This window comes from Marmota marmota, unplaced genomic scaffold (genome assembly GCF_001458135.2).
Source record: "Marmota marmota marmota unplaced genomic scaffold, marMar, whole genome shotgun sequence".
Classification (NCBI taxonomy): domain Eukaryota; kingdom Metazoa; phylum Chordata; class Mammalia; order Rodentia; family Sciuridae; genus Marmota; species Marmota marmota.
Window position 1 is genome coordinate 52,669,673 of NW_026000005.1, and position 24,965 is coordinate 52,694,637.

A 24,965-nucleotide genomic window follows, 5' to 3' on the forward strand; every position below is an offset into this window, starting at 1 on the left:
ACGGGGATACACAATCCACTGGAAGGCGTGGAAATCACAGACAGGATGAGTGGGATGGGCTGGCCCCCAACTTCCTGCCCACTGTCAGGCCCGGTGCTCCCACTGGTTGGAGGCCCTTGTGTAGAAACGTGAGCCTCATGATTCACAGACGGACGTGAGAGTTGAGGTGACAGCAGAGAGGAGATGGTGGCGGAGGAACAGAGGACGTGTGTGCATCAAGATAGCTGTATGCCAGGCGGCCAGGGCCACCAGAACACGGCTGCTCCTGCCTCCACCTGAGGACCCCAGCAGGACTGCAGAAGGGCATGGCAGCAAGCCACTCTTCAGAGGAGTGACGTGGTGTCTGCGGCCACCACCACCCCAGCCTGGCTGGCCCTCAGGCTTCCTACTCACCTCTCTGAAGGCTCGAAAGACCCGGTCACTCTGATGAGCCCCAATGGTGATCTCCGGGAGATAGACAGGGATGGTCGTGTAATTCAGCACCTCCAACTTGTCCTGAACCCTGCAAGACAAGACCGACAGGGATCACGCCAACCCATCAAAAGGAGTGTCACAGAGCACGAGTGTCACACGGCAGGCACTGATGTTTTCAAAGCATCTGCACAGGAGCTTGTGGCCTCAGCCACAGGGGTTCCCCCCCACGCAGCCATCCCGGGCACAGCCTCTCTGCCAAGACCTTGGGGCTGTGTCACCCCAAGAACCCAAGGGAGCCTCTAAAAAGCCTCAGGGCTGGCAGACGATGGCCTTTTGGAAACATTTAAAAAGGAGCCCTGGTGTGCTTTGTACACAGGGCAGCTGGAGAGAGCTGCCAATGGACGGCACCCCAGCGCTCTGCTCTGCGTGAATGTGTCCTGGGACAAGACCTGGGAAGAACTGGGCCCTGCAGCTCACCAGCCGGCAGGCGGGGCCGTGTGTGTGCCAACCGCCTGCAGGCAAAGTCCAGGCTGCATGCAGCTGGGGCGTGCAGGCACCCCGTGGCCTGGCCTGTGAAAGGTCTACTTCTCCCTTCCTGGGCACCAACAAACTCAAGTCACAGGGCACTCTCCTTGTTTCACCATGTAATTTTGCTGAATGCTAAAATCTTTATATTTTGTTATATAGGCCTATTTTAAACCAAGTTAAGTCTGAATATTACCACTATATTTGAAGTTCTCCCCTATAGGTTTAGAGCAGACAGCGTAATTATTTTCAACAGCCACTTTTCCATGGGGAGCTATAAAAGCAGTGGAAGAACAGCTCAAGTGGAGACTGAACAAAGCTGACCCTGGCCAGGCCCTGGACAAGTGACCCAGGCCTGCTATGTGAACCCCAGCTGGTTCCCACAGCAGAGACAGACCACCCAGTGGGGACACAGGGCCCCCAGGTGTCACTGCCACAGAGAACCAAAAACTGTAGCTGTGGCAGGCTGAGTACACGTGGTCGGCAGGCAGGGCCTGAGTGTCCTCATACAAACTGTCACTTGTACGCAATCCACAACCCAAAGGCCCAATGCCATTCCCAGTATTGATGCTGACAGCCATGTCTGCTGGTGCCCCTCAATGCTCACAGGGAGTTCCACTTGGCTGGGCAAACGGCTACCATGTACACACTCAAAGGTAAGATCACTTTCTTAATTTCAATGTCAAGTTGATTTTATCTGCCGAAAGATCAAATATTTTTAAAAACTCAGGCAAGTGTATTGGGAAGTCTGCAAGGGCACAAAGTGGCTGTGCTCTGGGCTGCCAGAAACGCAACCTGGCTGCTGCTGAGCCCTCAGAGCACAGGACCCTCCCTCCCAGCTGCGTGGGGCTTCCAGTTGTGCACATGCACCTCAGTGACAGGTAAGCACACAGCTCCTCACTGTTCACAGGTCCGACTCTTCTACACCTGTTACTGCATAACTTTCTAAAGCCATCTCACAATAAAAGATTCAAATAAAAACGAAGTTCACATAAACATTAACAAATACCGTGGTGACTAGAGGCTGATTTGGTTTTCTCCACAGTTGAAAACCCTAAGAAAAAGCTAGAAAATTTGGAAGGACTTACTGACCAGCAAACGTGGGGAGCACACAGAGCAACGGTGCCATCTACGTCTGACTTGGCAGAATTATAATTTGCACACTGCCCTGAGAATCTTCCAGAGAACGTGCTTCTCAGGATGCTGAAGACGAGGGAAGCCACACATGGCCGCTGCCCCGGCTCAAGGGAACCAGGCAGCACTGGGTTCCAGGACCCGGGAAGGGCCAGGGTGCAGCCCCACTGAGCCCGAAGCCTGCGCCTCTGCTGGCCTATGGTGCCACCAAGGAGCAAAGACACCAGGAGCCTCTCCAGATGCAGAGGAAAACAGGGAAGGGAAGCACAAGCACGGTGTGTACTTTAAGGACCAACATCTGACAGAATAATCCATCGTCTTAGGCCGAGCGTCCAAATTAAAAAGAAAAGCTGTGTTAGTGTGGTTTGCAGTTATCAAAAAAAAAAAAAAAAAAAAGAGTGAGACTGGAAGACAGAAAAGAATAAGATGGAAAATAAGATTTTATGGCTCAAACTGTGTCCCAATCACCAGAAAGTCCACTTTCTCCTAGGTCCCAGCCGGCTCACCCCGCCCACAGCGTTCTGCAGGGAGACCGCACCTGCACGGGGGACCCCAAGCCTCTGCAGTGTGGGACGCCGGGCTGCAAAGCTGAAGGGTTCCAAGCTGGGGGCAGCTCGGAGTGGGAGGCCTGGGCTCTGGGAAGCAGGAAGACCAGACAGAGGCCTGCACATGGGGCGCCCCGCTGGAACCACGCTCCTCACAGGCCAGGCCCACTGGGCAGGCGCCAGTCGTGGGCCACAGAGGGGATCGCAGGGCCAGCAAGACCAAAGCCAGTCACCACCCCTCAGCATGGGCATGCACAGCGGATCACACACCTACACCGTGGCTCGGGAGGAACCGCGGTGCTCTGGACTGGCCATTCAGCCGGTCTGGACAAAACACCTAGGATGATCATCGCAGAAACCGGTCACAATGTCCACTTCAGAAATGGTGATCAAAGGAAAATAAAGACAACACCATTGTAAAATGTCACGAGATGTCCAGGGGAGGACAAGGAATAGGAGAAAAGGAAAGGACCAGACCACAGCGAGCTGAACCAGGACGACTCACTGGACGCTGTGGCGTATGAGACGGGCAGTTACAGGGTCCTTCTGTTTGATAAGCAGATGACCAAGTAACTACTAAAATAATGGTCTTAGGACATCAGTATTAGGCATGGTAGAGAATCAAGATCAACAAACACTTCAGAAGACGTTTAGAAACTGACAAGGTACCGTCACTAGAGGGGCCAGCCAGACATCCCGAGGCTGTGGCTTCAGGACAGCACCCCTCCTGCGGCCAGCTCACGCTCTGCCTGGCAGAATCAGCACCAGCCAACAGGGGCACACAGGCCCACAGGCAGTCAGGAGAGCCAGGGAGAAAAGGAGAAAGCGACTCCACACAGGCTTGAGAGCGCGCCAGGACAAGCAGGCCACATCCAGGCAGAGGGGCAGGGCAGGCTCAGTGCAGGCCACGGCTGGGCGGAGGGGTGGGCAGGCTCAGTGTAGGCGGCCAAGACGGGCAGACACCACCTCGGGTTCTGGGTCAACTCTAGAAAATGAAATCTGGATCTACAACCGGACGAGGACAAGCCACCGAAAGATTCTGGAAAGAAACAGCAGGTCTTGTGACATTTGTGTTGGACACTAGCCTGGTAGAGGCATGTACTGGACAGGTAGGAGAGCAAGATGCAGATGGGCACAGACCACAAAGGCAGCAGAAGCAAGAGAGGCAGACAGGAACCACTCCAACGGGACACAGGACAGGTAGAGGCCAGGTCAGTGCAGGGAGGGCAAGATGGCGTCACCTGCCCAGGGCACTGGTAGCTCCGGCCCCTGCAGCACAAGCAAGAGGCTGACCCACAACTGCCCCTGGGCCCGCAGTCTCCAGACCTGAGCCACAGAGCACATCTCCATGTACCCTGCAACAGAGGGCACATGATGCAACTGCACATTCAGGCCACACAGAACACACTCAGCTCCGTGGCTACACAGCTTCTGTGGCACCCGCTTCTCCTCCCTCCTGAGAGCAGCCAAGGCTGGACCTGGCCTGCGGGCAGCGGTGTGCCCCCCACCTTGCCCCTCAGTCAGGGCACGCAGGGGAAGCTATTATTAAAGTCAGACTGTTGAACGTTCAGAAAAACAGAGAAATGCTCGTGCCGTTATACAAGGTGAGCGTCCAGGAGACGGTGAGGACCACGCATGCGTCCTGGCCACTGTGGAGCAGCAGCAGCAGGTGCTGTGTGTGGCTTCAGCCTCTGTGTGGCCCTTCAGAGGAAGGGCTTGTGACCTCGAGATGCTGTCCTTAGCCTCTGTGCCCAGCTCTTGGCCGCGAATGGGTCTGCCTCTCCTGAGCCTGTCCTTGCCCATTCACAGCCTCCTGCTGGGAGCCTGGACCTTGAGGGAGCAAGGCAGTTGTGTCTCGCTCTCCTCCACCCTGTGGGGCCTGGGCACTCTGCCCACAAATCTCAACTCCCGAGTGCTCCGTCAGCCCAGGTGACCTTCCTTTAAAGTCTTCCCTTACTCCACAGAAAGCTCACAGCTCACAAACGGTGACGGGCTACAGTGGGAATCAGCCCCCACTCAATTCCAAGCAAGGCTTCAGGACACTGAGGTGATGGAGGCAGCGGGCACAGGGGACAGGACACTGCTCACGGCACAGCCACAGGTGAGCGGGCGGAGACCCATACAGGGCACTCAGCTCAGAAGCAGTGGCCCAGGGCATTCAATGGGAGAGTGGCAGCCGACAACCACTGGATCTGGGGCGAGGCCCGAAGACCTGGGAGAAAGGAGTGAGCCACCCTGGGAAGCTCAGCTCCACAGCCGCTGGCCTGGCAAGTGTCCACAAGGCAGTGAGTGGACAGGGCAGAGTGAGCCAGGAAAGGGCAGCCTCACAGCCCCTCATACCACGTGCCTTCACTTGGTGCTAAGGGCTGTGCACCTCCACTGTAGAATGTGGTCACCTGCGATGGACACTGGCTCAACCTGGTGCCCAAGACAGGCGCTGTCCAAGTCCTTCAGACCAGCTCTGCGTTACTGGGTTTTGCACTGGGGACTGGACCCCAGAGTGCTCTACCACTGAGCTCCATTCCCGGACCTTCTTAGTTAGACAGAAGCTGTGTTGACTTGGCTTAAGACAGTTTTCGAGGGCAGTGAGTCCATGAAATGGACAACATACAAAACTCATACGGAGAGCGGTCTTGTTTTCTCTTCAGAAAATAGAGCTTAGCCTTTTACTTCTGTGCCAAAGTTTACAGATGAAAATACCAGGCACCACAGGTCAAGTTGTTAGGTACTAACTGGTAATGGGCAGTGACGTGTGGCCAGTACCACGGCAGGTCACAGGCTTTTCTGGATTCCTTTGATGAACAATCCAGTACCTGGAACACGGCAGCAGGTGGGCCTGCCCCGGGGGTGAACAGGCGGGAGCAAGAGAGCCAACTAGGAAACCCACCAAGAGGATCGGCCAAGGCAGCTGGCTCCTGGCGGGGTCTGCCGAGGGCACCCTGAGGTCAGGACCTAGGCCACAGGTTTCTGTGGGAACTTCAGAAGGGACAGTTCGCCCCAGCAGGAGCACTAAGTTAATCTCCCCGTCGTTGATGGCAGCACTGTCATTAACCTGGGACTGGCTTGTGGAAGCAGCCCCCTGAGCAGGATGTCCCCGAGCAGGACGTCCTCGTGACAGTGAGGAGAGGACCTGCGAGGCTCAAGACCTCCCGGGGGCCTGGGGAGGAGAGAGCCGTGACTCGGGAGCCTGGACGGTGGGGCTAGTTCTCCCGGCAGATGCCAAACAGCGACAGGCTTGGCAGCAGCGCTGCCCCCTGTGGCCTCCGAAGGAGAAGGGACCGCCCCGGGCGCTCTGTGCCCGGGTCTCACTTCACCCCCACTGTGGCAAAGCTCTGCTGCCTGGCTTTGGGGTCTGACCCTAGATTTCCCTTTGCTAGGGCACAAGGATGGACGTTCGGAGTTTTAGCTCCCCACTTTCCTGTGCAGAGCAACAGTCCCAGGACCACAGCCTGGAGCTGACCTGCCGCATCTGCCTGCCTGTGGCCTCCTCATGCCTGCTACACCAGCACCCGTTCCCTTAACTGGGGGGCAGGTCTCACTGACAGTGACGAACACAGGACCCAGTCTGATCTGGACTCCTAAACACGACTGTGACCTGAACACCACTGAGCACAGTGCTGGGAGCACAGGCACTCGGCAGACTCACTGGTCCTTTCTGCCAGTGACCCTGCACCAGAGACAGAGGGAAGCTCAGCTCAACCACACGCCCAGCTCAGGCCTGCAGGGATCGGGGACCTCTTAGTTACATGTGCCGTGAGTCACCAACCCTCTGGAGCTCTCGAGAGGACTGCTTCACTCACCTCCCGCAGATCCTGCCCACACAATCAAGATCAAGGGCCAATGACACAGCAGCACCAAGAAGGAGCTGCCACCAGGCACAGGGCCACCTCTGCAGCCACCTGAGGAGCCCAGCCTAATTCCCTCTTAAGATTGGGAGCCATCTTGTCACAAAGTCATGGAAAGTTAGTTTCTGCTTCGCTGTAAATTCCTGCGATTTCTAAATTCTAATTCTATAAATTCTAGCTTGGAATGCCTGCCCGTGCCTTGAACTCCCCACACCTGACCAGATAACAGCCTTCTCTGAAACCTCAGGGGGCCTCACAAACCCTGATGTGGGGATCTGAATCTGCTCCCTTCCTTAACTATCATGCCACGTCCATCATTAAGCTGCTCTCTGACTCTGTACCATGACTGTCAGAACCCCATTGTCTCTAAGTTCTCAAGACACCCCCGCCTTTGCAACTTTTTGTGCTATAAAATCATGTTCCTGGAGAGCTGGGGGCTGGTCTGCAGCCTGGGGTTTTCAGGAGAGACAGTCCTGGCCTGCTCCTGTGCACACAAATACAAGCTTGCTTTAATCTGATTTAAAGTTGGAGTCAGTGGTCTTTTCTTCATGTCGGGGTTCAACACCACCGTCACGTCCCTCTGAGATCAAGGTGAGAGGACATGCGCCAAGGCCATCCCTGCCCCAGACAGGCCCAGGAAAGCCAAGGGGAGTGAGGCTTCCATGCTGAAGGGCAGGGGCCCTGAGAAGGTGTTCTTGGCAGATGGCCAGAGATGACCCAGAAAGGCCCCGGTGGCAGCCAGGACTTCAAATGAGAAGCAGGCCCCAAACACCACGCACCCAGCTCAGCCCTGCTGCTATGAGCTAACTATTCACACTTACAAGTCATCACGACCAACAGCACTTTCTTTGCCAATTCCTGAGCTTTGCAGGAATTGTGGTCCTAAAAGCGATGAGGACAGCTCGCCGCAGACCTCCCTCCCAAGTGCACTTCTGTGTGACTCCTGTGCCAAGGCCCTCGGGACAACAGACAGGCCTCCTGCCACCTGGAGTCCACCCATGGAGGCCAGAGCACGGCTGCGACGAGGCCGTGAAGATGGCTGTGAGCCAGCAAGACGCTCAGTGCCCTGAGAGCCCATCCAAGGCTGCGGGAGCAGACCCTGGGGGCAGGAATGGCGTGGCCCACACAGGAGAAAGCGGGAGTCCCATGTGTGCTGACCACCGCAGGAGGCCAGCGGGGAAGGCAAGAGGTCGCAGGACCAGGACCCAGACTCTGGGCACCCCGGGCTCGCTCCTGCCTCAGAGCCTCTCCACCTGCTGCCCCTGCTCTGGCCGATGCGTGGGGCCCAGTCCTGGCTCTGCTGAGGCCTCTGCAGGAGGGTTCTGCACAGTGACAGTGCCGGGGGCTGCCCAGCCCACACAGCACCACCCCCTCCTCAGAGCCTCCAGGACCCAGCACAGCTGTTTCTGTGTCCCCACAGGAGACATCTCTGCATTGATGCCACGTGCCCTGAACCTGGAACAGTGCCCAGCGCAGAGTGGAGCAGAATCTCTGCTGAATTAATGTCGGCAGCCAAATAAGTAGCGACCCAACCAGGCACCCAAGAGCTGCCTGGAAGGAAAGAGGAAATCAATACACGTGGTGCTAGCTGGCGCCACTAACGCCTCACTTGAACCCCGAACCCTGGTTGCAGACCAGATCCAGGACTGCACTTGGAGGCAGCGCTGCCCCTGCTCCCCGCCCACAGGGGCACTCACAGCAGCCGCAGGTTGTGGAAGGTGCGGTCGTCCTGGCTGAGCCACGGCCCCTTGTCGTACTTGAGGTATTCGATGTCCTCCACCACCTGGGAGAGGAAGAGCCCAATTTAAAGGGAGAGCCCACTGCGGAAGCCTACACGCAACCACACTGTAACCTCCAAGTGCCTGTCAGAAGGATCACCCTGAGGTGAAGAGGGGCACAGGGGACACCCTTCAGGAGGCCTGAGCACTGCCTCCCAGGAGGGCCCACCCAGCGCTCCAGGTGGGGTGTGCAGGCCACCTCACAGGCGGGGAGGGAGGGGCACCCAGAGGAGGACAAGGCCAGGGAGCAGCCCGCCTCGTGACAGACCTCCCTTTCCCCCCACAGGCTCCTTCTGGAAGGCAGGGCCAACTCACAAAGTGACAGGAGAACCCACGTCAACACACTCCCAGGACGTGGCTGGCACCTCCTGCCCTGGACACCTCTCTGACGGGCACCTCCACAGCAACCCTTGCACGCCATTATCTCCCAAACACGCCTGACTCAGCACCACCTTCAAGTTTCAAGAGTTTGGGCTGGTGTGCCATGGACTGGCGGCCATAACTGCTGGTGGTGCCTGTAATTCCAGCCACACAGGAGGGCGGAGCAGGAGGATCACAAGTTCAAAATCAGCTTCGCAATTTAGGGAGACCCTGGGTACCCACGGGGCTACCCCGCCAGCCCCAGAAAGGGGAAAAAAACAAACTTTGTGCATTCAACAATGGCCTTCGACAACAACGCAGTCTTGGAGACAGAGTTGTCATTCTCCTAAGATGCGTGCCACTGAAATATTCTAACACAGGTATAAAAATAATCTGAAAATACACAATCAGCACTACAAAAAGAGCTCGGGAAAGCACGACTCCCACTATCCCAGCAGCAGAGCTGCTAGGACAGAGGCTCCGTCTCTCTGGGGACACTGCTCTTGGGGAGAGCCGCCCAGCCCCTTCCCTTCCCTCCCGCACAGGGAGGAACCCAGCAGGGCTGCTACTCAGTGTCCACTCTGCCAGCTCCTCTGCCAGGAAAGCAGTCTGCAGCCTGCATGTGGTCCCACAATTCCTATGCCCGCCTTGCTGGTCTCCTGGTGATGTAGGTGTGACACAGGACACAGAATGGACGCTCAAATGCTTCAACACCATTCAAAAACTAACCCATTTCCTCCACTTCATTTTTTGTTACCCTTCAGGATGTGGCTTTGCCAAACTGTGACCCCCACACGGCCTGTTTCCGGCCTCGCCCACCGTGGCCGCACGACGGCACATGCACACGCTTCTACATCTGGAAGGGCAAGCGTCCTGAATGATTCTGCTTCACAAGTTTTTGGTTATCCCCATGAAGTTCCTGAAAACCACTGAGACTGGCAGGGAGCTCACAGACACAGACCCGGGAAAGCAGCTTCTAGGAGTGACCAACTGCCCCTGATGAGGCCGGCTTTCAGCCTCACCAGGATTTAACACAGACACCGAGGCTGGCAACCAAGGTTCTGCATCTTCACTGCCCATCATTTTAAGATCATAAAGCTGTTTTTTTAAAAAGTCAAAATGTCACAGCCACGGGAGGTGATGGGCTGGCTGGATGCTGCTTCTGGACCACGAAACACTGATGGTCGCAAAGACAGTGGAATGGAACTGGGTAGATGAGCCTCGAGAACGGCACCTGGGAACCACAGGGAGGGGCACTCACCATGCTACACGTCTGCTCACCTTTTCCGCATCCTCAGCCTCCCGCGCACTGTAGACCAAGACCTCACACTTCTCACTGCAGGGAAAAGCAGAAATTCCACATGAGCCTTCCCGCGCCGCAGTGCACACGTGCGCCAACACAGGCCACACACATCTCCCGCTCCACTAACACTCTGTGGCCCTGACCAGGCACCGGGCTGGGACTGTCCTGCCGCGCAGCAGGGCAGTAGCAACGTGCCATGGCCTGGTGGCCGTAACTGCTGGTCTTTGCCCTGGCTCCACTCCCTGGACTGTGATGCCCAAGGCGTGGTGCATGGGCCACCACCTGCCACACCCACACTGGCCACAGCTCTGGTTACAGGAGAGGACAATGTGGCCAGGCCTCACCAAACACGGCACCAAGGGCAATAGGCAGAGGTTGTGGGGTGCAGAATGTCTGAACTGCTGGAATTCAAAACCCAGGGACACAGTAAACTCCCAGGAGAACCAGACCAAACCAAACCACACAGATGGTAGCAGCTCCCCAGGCCCCTGGTCCTCAGTCCTTCATCTGGACACTGGATAATCAACCGCTCAACTCTGTCTCAAAAAGAAGGGGCAGAGTTCACTGCTGCCGGCAACACCTCCCCCCACAGATCTCACTGACCATCTAGTGGCCTTGGCTGTCCTGCCTTGGATGCTTGAAAACCCACAAGCTGACATGACACAGGTGGGCCTCACCCTGCAAAGGAGCTGCCTCTGTCCACCTCCAGAGCAGCTGTGTGGACTGGCAGGCCATTTGGTAAGCCAGACCAGGAGGCCCACTACAGTGCCCTCACCGCCCAGCATGGCAGATGCTGGACACTCTTCAGCCAGAAAACCCCCAACTACCACTGCTGCAAAGCGCCCTCAGATTCTAAAGCACAAATGACATAGAAACCTTAGGCTGTGACCTATTTGTCCTGAAATTTTAATTGAAATAGTCAAATTCCATAGCAAATTTCTGAGAGAAGACTGTTAGGTCCCAATCCTTCCCAGAGCTGCAGCATGACACTGGTCTACACTTCGTGCTTAAAGTAACGAACACTGCACAGAGGACTTCAGGACCTTATCCTCCTAATCTTGACAAATGACACATAAGCTATGTGACTGTCTAGGAAGAATTCACCGTAACAATGAACAGGGACTGCATCTGTCCAAACGCTCACAGCTTACTGAATCTGTGGAGCAGGAGAGGTCGTAACCAGAATGTTTGAACAATGCATGGTATGACACAGTCACGCAGAAAACCCCACAAACCAACGACACACGAAACCATTATCCTACTGAAAACCTTTAATAAAAGCCTTATTCAAACAACCCAGCTGTAACTGGACCTGAGTGACAGCAGTAACATGGACACCCAAGGACCCCAGGACGACAAGCTAGAGTGTGGACAGAAAGATGCCTCTCCCAGCTTTCCAACGGGAAGAGGAAGGAGGTCTGGCTCCCCATCGGTGCCAGCCCTCTGGAGATGGGGGTGGGAAGCACCCAGAGACTTGCCCCACCTCACTTCTTGTGGCCACACCCAACAGGGAGGCCAAGTGCTTTGAGCAGCCCTTCTAGGTGGACAGGAATGTTCAGTTGTCACCTGAAGTGAAAACACATGAGCCCTCCAGTGCTAAACCCTGACACAGACTGGGTGTTTCTTTGTGCCCCCCAAAATTTAAAGGATGAAACAAATCATCTCACAAAGATCAACTGCAATGTCTCCTACAATGTTTGCTCAAAAACACTGGACGCCCAGACAACCCCCAGCACGGCCCTGAGCCAGAGCCCACTCCCAGGGCTGCGGGGTGAGGACTGATTCGTGAAGGAGCAGCTCCTGCGGTCGGCGCGAGCTTGGCTCACCTCATCTCGGGGAGGAAGGTTTTCTTATAGGCATTCTCGATGTCCTGGAGGTAGGCAGAGGTGATCTTCATTTCATGTGGCTAAACAAAAGCAGAAAATTCACACAGGGACATTCTGACGTTGTTCTTTTACCTGTGCATGTGTACAGTGCAAACCACTGAGTGGTGTGGAGCCCTGCAGGGTCCCAGGGGAGGCCCAGCAGGACCTTCCTGCACAGGCTCTGGAAGCCCCTTAGAGGCTGCGCTGTTGCACTTGGGCCCCAAGTACAGGCAACAAAAGGTCACAGTCACCATGGAGGCCGCTCGCCTCGCCCCAGCTTGCCCTCAGCACCCGCTCTTTGTCGCAGACCCTCTCTGCATCTCTCCATCCCTTCTTACCATCCCCACGCTCCCTATCTCTCGCCTCCATTATCATCTGAAGTCAATTTCTTTAATATTTTTTTTAGTTATAGGTGGACACAGTATCTTTATTTTATATTTACGTGGTGCTGAGGTTCGAACCCAGTGCCCACGCAGGCTAGGCGAGGGCTCTACCTCTGAGCCCCAGCCCCGTATTAATCCTTGAATACAATCACATCACGAGGGGCCGGGCTGGAACCCAAGATGCCCTGCCTTTGGCAACCCCAGGGGCTAAGCTGCGCTCTCTTTCTGCACTTCTCTCCTACTTGTGCCTCTGCTTCTGTCTGACGCACTGTGCGCCTTCCCGTCCTGTTACCAAGGGCCTGCCAGGAGAGCGCGTGCCCACTGAGTGAGGAACTCGCCCGCACTGCCCACACACAGCTGTCCGCTGCCGGGGCGCTGGTGAATACTTGTCGGGGGAGGGGGAGAAAGCATTAAGCCTACTGTTTTGACTTCACAAAATGATAAAAATATCCTAGAACTGGCTGATGGTGTAGTTGCCATGATTTGGTGACTTTGCTAAAAATCATTGAGTTATACCTTAAATTGGGTGAATTTTAAGAAGTATAAATTATACCTCAGTAAAGCTGTTAAAAAAAGAAAAAGAAAAAAACATTAAAATCACTCTGGAGCATCTCTGGAGTGCTCGCAGCCCAGCACCAGCCAGGCCTGGGACCACACGACCAGCTGCACCCTCATGGCTCTGTCCACAAAGGGGCCACTCCCTCAGGAAAGCTGCTGTCACCGGGCGTGTGTCAGCAAGGACCCGGCACAGGGCAGGTGAGCTCCCAGAGCCAGCCTGCAGGAGGCACCCAGCACTAGAGGAGTGCGGGGGAGCCCACACTGGCTACGGCCCAAGTGAAAGAAGATCACCCCTAATGTGACCAAAACCCCAGCCCCATAAACACCACAGAAATGTGAACCACAAACGCCAGCCAGCATCCGGTGACCAGGACCAGCTGTCCTGGAGCAGGGAAGGGGCTATTTCCAAAGGCCCAAGGTACAGGCACAGCCTGCACCGAGAGACAGGACACAGGCCTCTGCTACCATCTCTCTGGCCCGAGGTCTCTGAGTGTCTCGCTCAGTGCTCGTTTCAGCTGATGACATCATTCATCTGACACTTTACTTGGGGAAAAAAACTGATATCTCTAATTTTGACTTCAGAATTATTTCCAAAATGTTGTTGTCTAAGATAACAAAATAGTTACCTTGAGAATTTGGAATACATGCCCTAGATTTTCTCAATGAATGTTAGCGGGGGAAGTGTCACCTTATTCCACTGGCAAATGATCAAACATTGTTAACTTGCAGGTCCCTCCTTTTGCCGCCTGAGGGCATGTCCCCAGTCTAAGTCACTGATCATACCAGGAGCAGCCTCTCAGGCAGCTTGAGGCACAGAGAGGATGAGCAGGGACACTGCAAGTCTCACACGTGCTTGACCTGAGATGAGGAGTCAGTCTCCCAGGCCACCAGGGACAGCAAAGGACAACAGGAGGCTGCCATTCAGAAGGGACCGCTGAACCCCACACAGTGGACGGCCCTGGAACACAGGCTGCCGTCACCTGCATCCTCCTCACACACCAAAGAGATCACATGTCCCTACTGCAGCACTGGCCAGAAAGGCCCCAGGACAGCAGTGCCCACCCAGCACCCTCCACCTTGCCTGCAGGGCTCCTGGGAGCCACCTGAGACCCAGCCCAAAGGGCAGAGAGCAACCTTCTACTCTCCTAGAAACAGGAAGGAGGTAAAAGAGGGAGGGGCTCGATTCAAGAGCAATAGGAAGGAGGCACTCAGCAGGCCCCCCAACCCACGGGGACAGCCAGGGTGGCCCAGGAACAACAGGGTCCTGGGCAGCACTGGGGAAGGCAGCTCCCACCGGAGATGGCGCCCGGCTGGGCCCAGCCCCCCCACCCACATGGGCACCTTCTTCAGCTGTGACCTGATTGGTGTCAGTCACCCCAGTGAGGACCGCCAGAATCCCACGTGGCCTTGAGAGAGCAACATGGGCTCCACAGGCCAACCTACATCTCCCTTCTTCTGGATCCGACTCTGAACCTCCGGCACAGGCACATCCACGTAAATCACCAGGTGGGGAGGCAGGTACTCGCAGGCCGTGATCTTCTTTACCTCGTTGTAGTGGTCCACACCTGGCACAAGAGAGGCCACTGTCACTGGCCCTCGACAGGCCTCTGCACACACCCCTCCTTGAGTAAAGGGCAGAGCTCACGTCATCCTCAGGCCTTGTGCCAACCGTACACTCCTAAGTCAGCTGAAGCCATTGAGCACGCCCTCAAGGGCAGATGGCCATAGGGCCACGGGCACTGCACCCAGCAGCACTGCACTCAGAGTAGCCACCGAGCCTGTGTCCCTTCCACCCGGTGTCCACACGCTGGAACCATCAGGTGTCCTCAGCTCAGACGAGGTCCAGCATGGATTCACACTGCGACCTAACGGCACCCAGGGACAGAGCCAGCATGCACCCACTACCTCGCCTGCCGGGCAGGAGGGAGGCACACGTGTGGATAGGAGGTGTGACAGGTGCCTGCTGTGTGTGCGGGGCTCCAGAGCAATGCACTAAGGCCTGGCCTTCTTCACAGCCAGCAACGCAGCTGAGGCGGGACGATCCCACCAAGGCGTCACTGAGAGTGCCCACTGGCCAGCCCCACAAGACAGCCACAGTGCTGCGGAGAGCTGGTGCTGTTCAGAGCACTCTGCCCAGGGGACACCACACACCGGCCACACCAATCACCACTCGGTGTGTGGAGTGAAGCCATCACCTTCACCCACAGTGTCAAGGAACCCTCGCCTCTGCAGGCGCTGCCATGGAGGAACCTTCCAGAAGTCACAGCAGGTGATCAGGTAAGGACCACTGAGAGACAATTACTTCACTTTAAAGAAAACACTCCTCCTGGAAACTCACTCTGGATGTACTCTGGGGATGGGCCCTGGCCCAAGGCCAGCGAGGACACGGCTGGAGGAAGGGCAAGGACCCTGGAGGAGGAGAAGTGGTTCTCCCACTGTTGGTGACATTCCCCTGCCCCGCCCACTCTGCCCAGTCCCACTTCCTCCTGACTCGTCAGCATCCCATTTCTCAGGTGACTCACGTGGCGTGGACCCTTTAACAGGGCTCCACCTCCCTGGCAAGGGCACCAGGTCTGGTCTCAGCTGTCCCCACTGCACAGCTGCTCCCAAGACAAACGTGCCCTCCGCGCGGCCCAGAACTGCCTCCAGCCCAACCCGGCCCTCGGTCTGCAGCACAGGCTTCCGCTGCCTTAAGGCCTCGCCCAGGGACCCTCCCCGAGACGCCCTGACAGGGACCCACCCCACCGCGCTGTGCCCTGCATCCTCCTCTCACAGACCCACCGTCACTCTCCCACTTTGCTCCACAATGCTACCACCAGCCTGCCAGTGTCCTTCCTCCCTGTCTCAGCCCAGCCTCCTCCAATCTGGGCACCGATCCACTCCCCTCGCCACATGCACCGTCCACCCCAACGCCTGCCACCTCTCCACACTCACATCCAGTGGCTCTGCAGCCGTCACCAGCCCCGTAACCCTAACCAGGTGCCAGCCCTGCTGCTCCAGTACCCCTCCACCGCAGTCCCCCCACAGGCCTGCTGCCCACTGAGTGGCTCCCGTCTGTGGGGACCCCTGGAAGCCCCCTGTGGAGGAAATTCCCTGTCTCCCCACAGGCCAGACCCCTCTGGTGTGCTTCGCTGCACCGCAGCCTGGGGACCCTGGACTGCAGCCCCCCCGACTGTGCTGCTCTAAGCCCCACCCACCCCCAGGATTGTGAGTCCTGCGTGGTGGCCCTTCATGTCCCAAACACCAAGACAGAGCTGGGCACACAGCGGCACTCCAGAAGGCCCGTTCATCAACAGCCACGCTTAAGCTGACCTCTGCAGTCTAGCTCCCTGCTGCGCCAGCCACCCCAGCACAGGGTGGGGAGTGGGCAGACTGACCACATGGTCTGGTCAAAGAACTGCCCAACACACTCCCAGCCACAGAGGTTCCGAGCCCACCCTGACTCAAGTCAGTCTTCCCTCACAGAGGTCATTACCCCTCATCTGCTACTGTCAATGCCCCACACGATGCCACTGCCCCTGAAAACATGGAGCAGCAACACACCAGAGAGGGGAAAGGACTGTGGTGACCACCAGGACGCTGCAGGGGCAGGCTGAGGAAACAGCCCCTGCCAACGCCTCAGGAAGCACATGGGGACTGGCGTGCTCAGCACAGGTAAGCCTGCAGGCCCAGGGCTGGGGTGCTTTGGAGGAGGGTCAGCAGCCGTGGGTCAGCTATGTGCTCTCAAGTGCCCGGGACTCCACAGGAGGAAGGGGGTGGGCAGCTCAGTCACTCCCGTCTGTGAGGCGCATTCCACAGCAGCATCAGGCTAGGCCACGGCCTTTCCCCGAAGGCGCTGCGGGCCCAGGGCAGCCATGGCAGAGCCCGCGCATGCCAGGGAGGGGGGCTAGGACTCACACTGCTTGCGGATGAAGCCCTGGTTGTACATGGCCTCCAGGAAGACAAAGTCGCTGAAGATGGAGCGCTCCAGGACCACGCCTTGTCCTGTGGAGAACAGGGCAACGGGACTCAGACGGCAGGCAGGCAGGAAGTCCTACCCACCGTCAGGTCATTTTAGAAATGGGGAAAAAAACACTCACAATTCCATTTCCAAGCCAATGTAGTCAAAGGACCAAAGTCAAATTCATAAGAAAAAAAAATTTTCAAAAACTACTCCGTTCCGTTCCAGTGACCTTCCATCTCCACGGACACTCCATCAGCCATCCCACAAACACGGGGAGTCTGTTTCTAACCAAGCCCCTGCACCTCGCTGTGCCCAGCAATCTGCTGCTGTCCCAAGTCCCTCCCTCACACCCACACCCCACTCATCCCTGCCGTCTCAGCATTCTCCAAACACCACCAAACACAATCACTGTGCACCGCCTCTGCTGGCACTTCCTGATCCTGCCTCGCCCCGTCCCCGACAGCAGAGAGACACTTCCACCTGCCACATGGATCACTCCTGCACCAACCCTCCCACTGGCCTCCTCTCTCCCTCAGGAAAACCCGGTCTCTGCCGTGGCCCTCAAGACCCGGCCATCTCAGCTAGGCTACTTCTTTGACGCCCCCTCTCCTGACCCTCAGCCTCACTGCTGCCACACTGTCACAATGGTCCCAAGGGTCACTCACACTGCTCAAGGCACAAGGCCCTTGCAATCAGCCCTGCTGGGACTGGGCAGAGCCCTGCCTCCCCTTTCCCTCTAGAAGAGCAGAGCCCCAGCGCCCTGGCCCTTCTGTAGAGCCTCTGCCCTCCACGCCCTCACTGCCTGGCACCCTGCCTCCGCCTCTGGTCACCACCCACCTGCTCATTCAGAAGCCTCCTCCCTGTGGAACCCAGGCTCCTGGACGGGCCTTGCATTCGTGTTCAACGTAAAGATGAACACAGCACACAAGGAAACAGGCCAGTTTCCACTCAACAAGTAAAAGATGTTAATTTTAAGAAATGGGTAGTCAGAAAATAGGGTGAAGTGTGCTTCAAAATGAAAGTGGAGTGGCCCAAACACCAGTGTCACATCCAAGCTACTGCCCAGCAGTGAGACTTGGGCACCATCCTGGTAGAGATGTCTAAAAGGTAGGCTGCACAACACACACGTTCGTAGGAGCAACACGCACCTGGGCTCTGCCTGCCTGACTGTACAGCCCCCACCTGTGTGTTCTGCCTGCCCCCCAGTTCTAACTTACCCCGGGCTCTGTGTGGATCAGCCAGCTCCAGCCCTGCAGAACCACCCGGTGCTGGCCGCTGTGCCTCTGCTTCCCTCAAGCCCCCTCTTCCCAACTGTGACTCCACTTCCTCCCAGCAGCCTCCGTGTCCCCACTGCCCTCCATCACTGTGGCGTGAAGCTCACTGCAGTGCACAGGGAAGTGTGTCCACCTTACCCTGGAGCATCAGAAACGGGACCTCAAGACATTCCTACTCTTACTGGAAAGACAGGACTTGCCCCAGCACCTGTACAGAAAAGCACTAGTGACGGGATTTCAAGGGCTGGACCCCAAAGAGGACTGAGAAGGGCGGCCCACCTGTACTCAACAGGTGCTCCAGGGCGTCTGCGTACTGCAGGAGGCGGCTGGCGTACAGCCAGGACTGCAGGCGGTAGCTGTTGCCATCGTTGCTTTTCGGGTCGTCATAGAACTTCTCCAAGCTACAGTTGCCACTGAACTCCACGTCCAGGGGCCGCCCGTCCCCTGTGGTGCTGTCTGCGTAGTGGATCCCTGCTTCAGGAAAGTGCTTCATGCCTGAGGGAGAAGTACTGGTGAAGCGCGACTGACCCCCACTCCCGCGGGGGGATCGTGGGGACTGCAGGACACACAACCCGGTCTGAAGCCACCTGAGGAACCAACCAGCCCCAGTTCCACTGTGCATCCTGGGGGACAGAGACGCTGGTGACAACACGCCCAGAGCGCATCAGGGCTGAACAGCCATACTGTGCCCATAGGCAGAGCCCTCCTGAGAGAATGACCTCCCCTAACAGGAGTCCTCTGTGCACACAGGCAGCTGCCACTGGATGCCAGTGAAGGCACCGTGGAAAACTGGACACGGGTTCTAATGACCGGCTGTGTGACACTGGCTTACCTCCCAATCCACCCAGTGTGAGTCCGAGTGACAACCACAGCTCTGCAGCAGAGGCCATCACAGAGCCCACAGGACAGCTCACAGTACACGTGTTGCCTGCACTGCCCAGGCAAGTCCAGCTCCAGCTGGTAACTGGCATGGACAGGAGACACTATGATTCTCCAAACATACCAAATGTAAATGTAAAAGACCTCCCTTGGACCAGGGCCACCCCTGGATAGTACAGTGAGGTCAGCAGGAGACCACAGCTGTGTCTGGGAATCCCGCTGTGCATGGCAGTGGCTCGTACCTAGTTTCTCTGCTATTGCCTTGGCCAGTGTGCCTTTTCCAGAACAGATGTTGCCATCCACAGTGATCACTCTGCTGGACTCCGTCAGCTTCTTGGTTGTCCTTTCACCAAGCAGGAATGCCAAAGCCCCATACCGCAGCTCGCACTGTGCACTGGTGTGAAGCAGTCCCTGGAAGACACACCGTCCCACAGCATGTGACCCTTCAGCACTGCAGGCATCAGTAACCTAACAGCACCAAAAACCCATCAACGGCAAAAATGCCAGCACCGGCACCCTCCTCATCCCAGAGTACACAGGGCCTGCCTACACCCACCCTCCTCACCCCAGGGGCACAGGGCCTGCCTTCACCTTCCTCATCCCAGGGCACACAGGGCCTGCCTTCACCCACCCTCCTCACCCCAGGAGCACAGGGCCTGCCTTCACCCTCCTCACATCAGGGCGCACAGGGCCTGCCTTCACCCTCCTCACATCAGGGCACACAGGGTCTGCCTACACCCACCCTCCTCACCCCAGGGCTGCACAGGCCCTGCCTACACCCACCCTCCTCACCCCAGGGCGCACAGGCCCAGAATGGAGCCTGCAGTATGCCTGCCATGTTCCATGAAAATGGAAGGCAGAAGGCTGGCAGGCGGGAGGGAGAAAGGCAGGAGGAAAGCGGCTGGGGAGACAGAGAGGGCATCTCCTCTTTCCAGGAAAGCATCTCTGGGCTCATCCCAAGCTGCAGCTGGTCCCCTACACCTGTGAAAGCAGTTCCTAAAGGCCCCTGTGAGCTAGCAGTCCTAAACCAAAGCACAACTTCCAACCCCAATCCATAAATCTGCTTTCACTCACAACAGGCCGCGTCCCCTACCTAACAGCTCCCCTCCTCCTTCCTCCAGCCCCACCACCACTCCGACTCCTGACCCTCCACCTCTGGCCAAAGTGTCACTTTGCTCCCCTGCTGCCCTGATTCTGCAGACATCCTCATCTCCAGCGTCTTCCATCTGCCCTCCACACTGAAGCCAAAATAATCTCCCGCCAAATAAAAATACCAAGCAGCATGTGCCTTGGTACAAGGACATTCTACACATCAGTAAGACATATGAAGGGTGACCTCGCAGCTTGCTCCTTTTGGCACTAGAGATTCGGCCCAGGGATCGCTTTACTACTGAGCTGCACCCCTAGCCCTTCTTATTTTTTATTTTGAGATAGGTCTCACTAAGTTGCCCAGGCTGGCCTTGTACTTGTGATCCTCCTGCCTCAGCCTTGAGTCAGCGAGACTACAGATATGTCCACCACGCCCAGCTACACAGCTCATTTTTAAAGTGTTAGGTATGCAGATAACCACACATTCAAATGTCTGGAAGAGACAACAACAAAGGAGAAAACACTTTTTCATGCATCAAAACAGGAAATACTTGATTTTTTAGGACAAGACAATGAGTTCCCTCATAAACAACTAACAGTGCTTAAATCTAGGCTACTGAGCCTAGCACCAGAAACCTGTCCTAAGGGGACACTCATCTGTTCAAAGAATCCCCTATAAGGATGCTTGATGAAATATTGTTCATAATGGCAAATGTAATTATCCAACAACAGAGGAGGAGCTTAAAATTTTAAGGTATACCCTTACCACAAAATATTAACCACTTACTTAATTAAATAATAAAATACTTTATTATAAAAAAGAATACAGGAGAATTCAAAATATTAAGAATAGCTGGGTGTACCACTGCTACTCAGGAGGCTGAGGCAGGAGGATTACAGATTTGAGGCCAACTTAGTGAGGCCCTGTCTCAATAAGGAAAGGGCTGGAGATGTAGCTCAGTGAGAACATGCCCCCCAAGTCCAATCCCCAGTACCACAAACACACAAAAAAAATTTACATAAAACAGATGTTTTTCACACTTGATTTACTTGAATACTGAAGGATGCGGGGGGACACAGGTTGCAAAAGAAGGCACAGCAACAACCCAGAGGCTGTGTAGGCATTCCTGCCTTGCGCCAGTCCTGCCAGCTGCTCCGACTTCAGCCACTTGGCCTTTTACCACTCTATTAAATGTATGCTTTTGTCTCCTTTGTCCTTTCACTTGTGATTCCCAGATGACAGATGCCTTGGCCATCTTTTCTTGTGCTTACCTGCCATCTACACATCTTTTGATATGCAAAAAGGTAGTGTCAAAAAGTCAGGCAGTATTCATACAACCCGGTAAGTCACAGGAACAAGAAACCAATAGGGACACAGCCAGGACAACGTGGGCAACACATGCAGCAGTGACTACCCATGATTCCTCACACACCCAGGGAGGAGAGGTCCAAATTGCCAACCTTGACACTCTACAGAGCAGGGGAAGGAGCACAACCCTGCTCCATAAGCAAGGCACAAAGGGGCTCCCTCCTAAGAACACAGGGTGCAGGGGAAGAACAGCCTCACAGTGGAGAATCAGCCTCAGCACAGCAGTCAGTTGACCTACCTCAACATCAACCAACAGTCATATTCCTAGTGTGCTGGTGAGACGCCAGTAGCCCTTCACCTCTGCGGTCCTCTTCCCAGCCAAGTTCAACCATGACAAACCCTCCAGGTTTCTGAGAATCAAACACCTGCTTAGTACTTCTCAGAACCATCAAGGTTACCAGAAACAAGAGTCTAAGAAATCCACACAACCAAGGACACAGTAGATGTTACAGGACACACTGGATGGGATCTTGGGACAGAAAATGGACACTGGGGAAAAACTAATGAAGTCTGAATAAAGCCTAGCTTTAGTTAATTAAAAGAAAGAATGCACTACTTTGTAAGTTACACATAGACACACATTCACAGCAGCAAAATGGGAAGAGGGCTATATACATCAAAGACGTTCACTGGAGTAATGCCTCTAAAGCAAAACCTGGCCACCTACGGTCCACGCACAGGAGACTAGGTTGACAAGCATCCTTGACTCCATTCTCCTGCTGCCCAGAATAACACAAATAACCGACTTTTCATGAACCGTTTTCGATTCCTTTAATTGTCCCTCAAGTCCAACACAGACCTCCTTTTCCCCTTGCACGCGTCCTCCTGACCACTGAGGATACCCTACACCGTGTTCAATCTGAAGCGCCCCAGAGAACGCGCCGCCACAGCTGGGCACCGGGCCCAGGTTACAGTGAGGGTCCGGGCTCTCTGGGCGTCTGGCTCCCCCTCACAGGCCCACAACAGCAGGACAGCCAGCGCCTCTCTCCTCCAGATCAGACCGGCACCCTCTCTGTTCACGCTCAATCCCTCAGCTCGCGGCCAAGCCCCTTTAAAGCCATGGCCCAGAGCCTCCCGCACCCAAAGTCCACCAAAAGTTTCCTGCGTCTGCAGCCACGGTTCCTTTGCCCCTGTCCTCTCCACGTGCGAGGTCACCTCCCTGACCCCCACCGTGGGAAGTTTCCCTCGTGCTTCCGAATCTCACCCAGCTGTCCTCTTCGTGACGGCCCCGGGCCCGGCGCCCCGCCCAGGGCCTGACCCTTCCCAAGGCCCCCGGCAAAGCTGCTGGTGGGCTCAGGAACCAGCGAGCCGCCGCCTCCGGGCCGTGCGTCTGCCCGGCGCTCCGCCGGCGGCTGCGACCAGGCTGGCCGCGCTGGGGACCGCCACGGAGGACGCCGCGGGCAGCAGGACCCCGCCGGAGAGCGGTCCCGGAGCCGCCGCGCAGAGACCCGACCCGGCCCGCCGGCCCGCCCACTGTCCCGCCGGGCTACCCACTGCCCCGTCGCCTCACCACGCGCGGGGCGCCCCCCGCCAGGCCGCGCGCGGACGCGGACGCCGGGACTAGTCTCAGCAGCCTCAAGGCCATCGCTGCGCGCCGGACTCAGGCTCAAGGACCAGGCTCAAGGACCGAAGGGACGCGGTCGCATAGGGGTCCTCTCCTGAGGCCGGCGCGCCGCCGTGACGTCACAACAGGGGTGCCCGCGGCGCCTGTCAGAACGTCTACATAAGGCGGAAGGGGCGGGTCCAGGCGGAAGGGGCGGGGCCCGGGAGAAAGGTGTGCTGGGAAGTTTGGCGGGCTCTCTGCAGAGGTCGGGGCTGGCTGCCGGTTTCGGGATGGGGTAGAGCTGTGGAGGAGTGTGACGCCGCGCTGCCCGGGTTCTACCTGAGCACTAGGGAGAAGGGCCATGCCCTGCGACCCTGGACCGGGTGCGCAGGGTCCTGCCAGATCTACACTCAAGTCCAAAGGGGGGGAAAAGACGTGAAATGCACACATATTGGAAAATAAGCAAAAAAACTGTCTTCGTTTGTAGAGGACACGATTGTTTACACAGAAAACCCAAAGGAATCTATAAAAGACCTCCCAGAGCTAATAGGTGAGTTCAGCAAGGGTGTAAGATAAAAGATAAACACAAAATCACACAGCACGCATAGCATTCTGTAAACCACGGAAATGAAAGTTGGAATACTATTTACAATTTCTCCAAATAAAATGCAATGCACGGGCCTGCTTGCTGAGAAGTATAAAACACTGGTGAAAGACTCAGAGAAAAACCTCAGACTGCACTTCTCTTCATGGTCACAAGCCCACAGGCATTGTCCGTGCTTTCCACATCTATGTGTAGGTTATATGGGATTACCATCCTGACATCGGCAAGGTTTTCTATAGGCATAGACTAACTTACAAAATTTATGTGGACATATAAAGGCCTTGCCACAATAATTTGGGGGAAAAGGTGAAGTCAGTAATCGGTGGCCTAGTGTTAAGGTTTACCATACAACCACATCCATCAAGAACATGTATTGATAGAGGCGGCCTGCTCATAGACACATGGATCAATGAAAGAGCACAGCAACTAGAAATAAATAACATGTATTCTCAACCAACATTTGACAACAAATGAAGTTCAATGAAAGGTGGCCACGGGGAAATGTACCTGGATGTGAACTTCACTCCTAAAACCAACAAAAGCCAACTACCAGACTTCTGGGGAAAGAGAGGGTAGTGGTTTGGGACTAGGGAAAGATTTCCTAGATTTGACATCAAAAATGTGATTTGTAAAAGGAAACATTGGACCTCATCAAAATCAAACATTCCTGCTTAGAGATGCTCTTTGGAGGATGAGAAGACAAGCTACAGACAGGAAGAAAGCGCTGCAGACACACCTGACCAAGGACCTGGATCTGGAGTGCGTAAAGAGCGCCCCAAGCAACATGAAGAAATGAGCAATCCAGTTAGAACACCTGGAAGGACGAGAACAGGCACTGCACTGTAGAGGATATTCGGACAGCAGATAAGCACAGGAAGACGTCCTCAGCCTCAGTGGTCATGGGAGAAATGTAAGCTAAATCCACAAGGAGATATTAGTACAAATGTAGCACATGCCAAAATAAAAACAAAGCATCAGGTGCTGGGAAGATGCAGAGAAGATGATTCATCCCCACAGGCCTCATGACACTGGGAAATGGGGTAGCCGCTCTGGTGAAGAATATGCAAGTTTCCTTTAATCTGAACAGATTTACCACACAAGTCAGCATTTACCCCCAGAGAAATGAGAATGTAGGTTCTCTGAGAAATGTGCAGCTGTGTTCCCAGCACTTCCCCCTAGCAGTGGAAAACCAGAGCCACTCCCTTGTCCTTCAGCTGTGAGGGTCAGCACCCTGTGGCAGGCCACACTATGGGATGCTGCTCGGCAGAAAAAACAGATGACGGATTCACAGAGCAGCGCATGCAGCTGAATGGGTGAAGTGACAACAGGCCAGTCTCAAAGGGCTGGGGGCGTGGTTCCTTCTGCATCACATCCTTGAAATAACAACACGTGGAGAAGAACAAATCATGGTGGCCAGAGGCTAGAAGGGGGCCGTCTACAGAGCCATAGTGTGAGACAGATGCTGATGATGGAGATGCTGCATCTCGGTTACAATGATGTCCATGAAGTGACCTGTGCAGGTGGTAAAATTGCACAGTGCTACACATGCACTCA

The 24,965-nt window shown here is 55.7% G+C and overlaps 1 protein-coding gene across 1 annotated transcript in view; it reads right to left on the reverse strand.

The window, feature by feature from the left end:
- Ndufa10 (NADH:ubiquinone oxidoreductase subunit A10) overlaps nucleotides 1-22,931 on the reverse strand; it is a 37,359-nt gene extending 14,428 nt beyond the window's left edge. Inside the window, exons 1-9 of the mRNA XM_015481663.2 lie at nucleotides 22,775-22,931; nucleotides 19,049-19,217; nucleotides 18,207-18,422; nucleotides 16,608-16,694; nucleotides 14,154-14,275; nucleotides 11,731-11,810; nucleotides 9,883-9,937; nucleotides 8,161-8,246; nucleotides 394-502 (exon numbers count right to left, since the gene is read on the reverse strand). Coding sequence (XP_015337149.1) covers nucleotides 394-502; nucleotides 8,161-8,246; nucleotides 9,883-9,937; nucleotides 11,731-11,810; nucleotides 14,154-14,275; nucleotides 16,608-16,694; nucleotides 18,207-18,422; nucleotides 19,049-19,217; nucleotides 22,775-22,849 — 999 coding nt within the window. The 5' untranslated portion in view covers nucleotides 22,850-22,931. The remainder of the gene's footprint in view (nucleotides 1-393; nucleotides 503-8,160; nucleotides 8,247-9,882; nucleotides 9,938-11,730; nucleotides 11,811-14,153; nucleotides 14,276-16,607; nucleotides 16,695-18,206; nucleotides 18,423-19,048; nucleotides 19,218-22,774) is intronic.
- Between the last annotated feature and the right edge of the window lie 2,034 nt (nucleotides 22,932-24,965).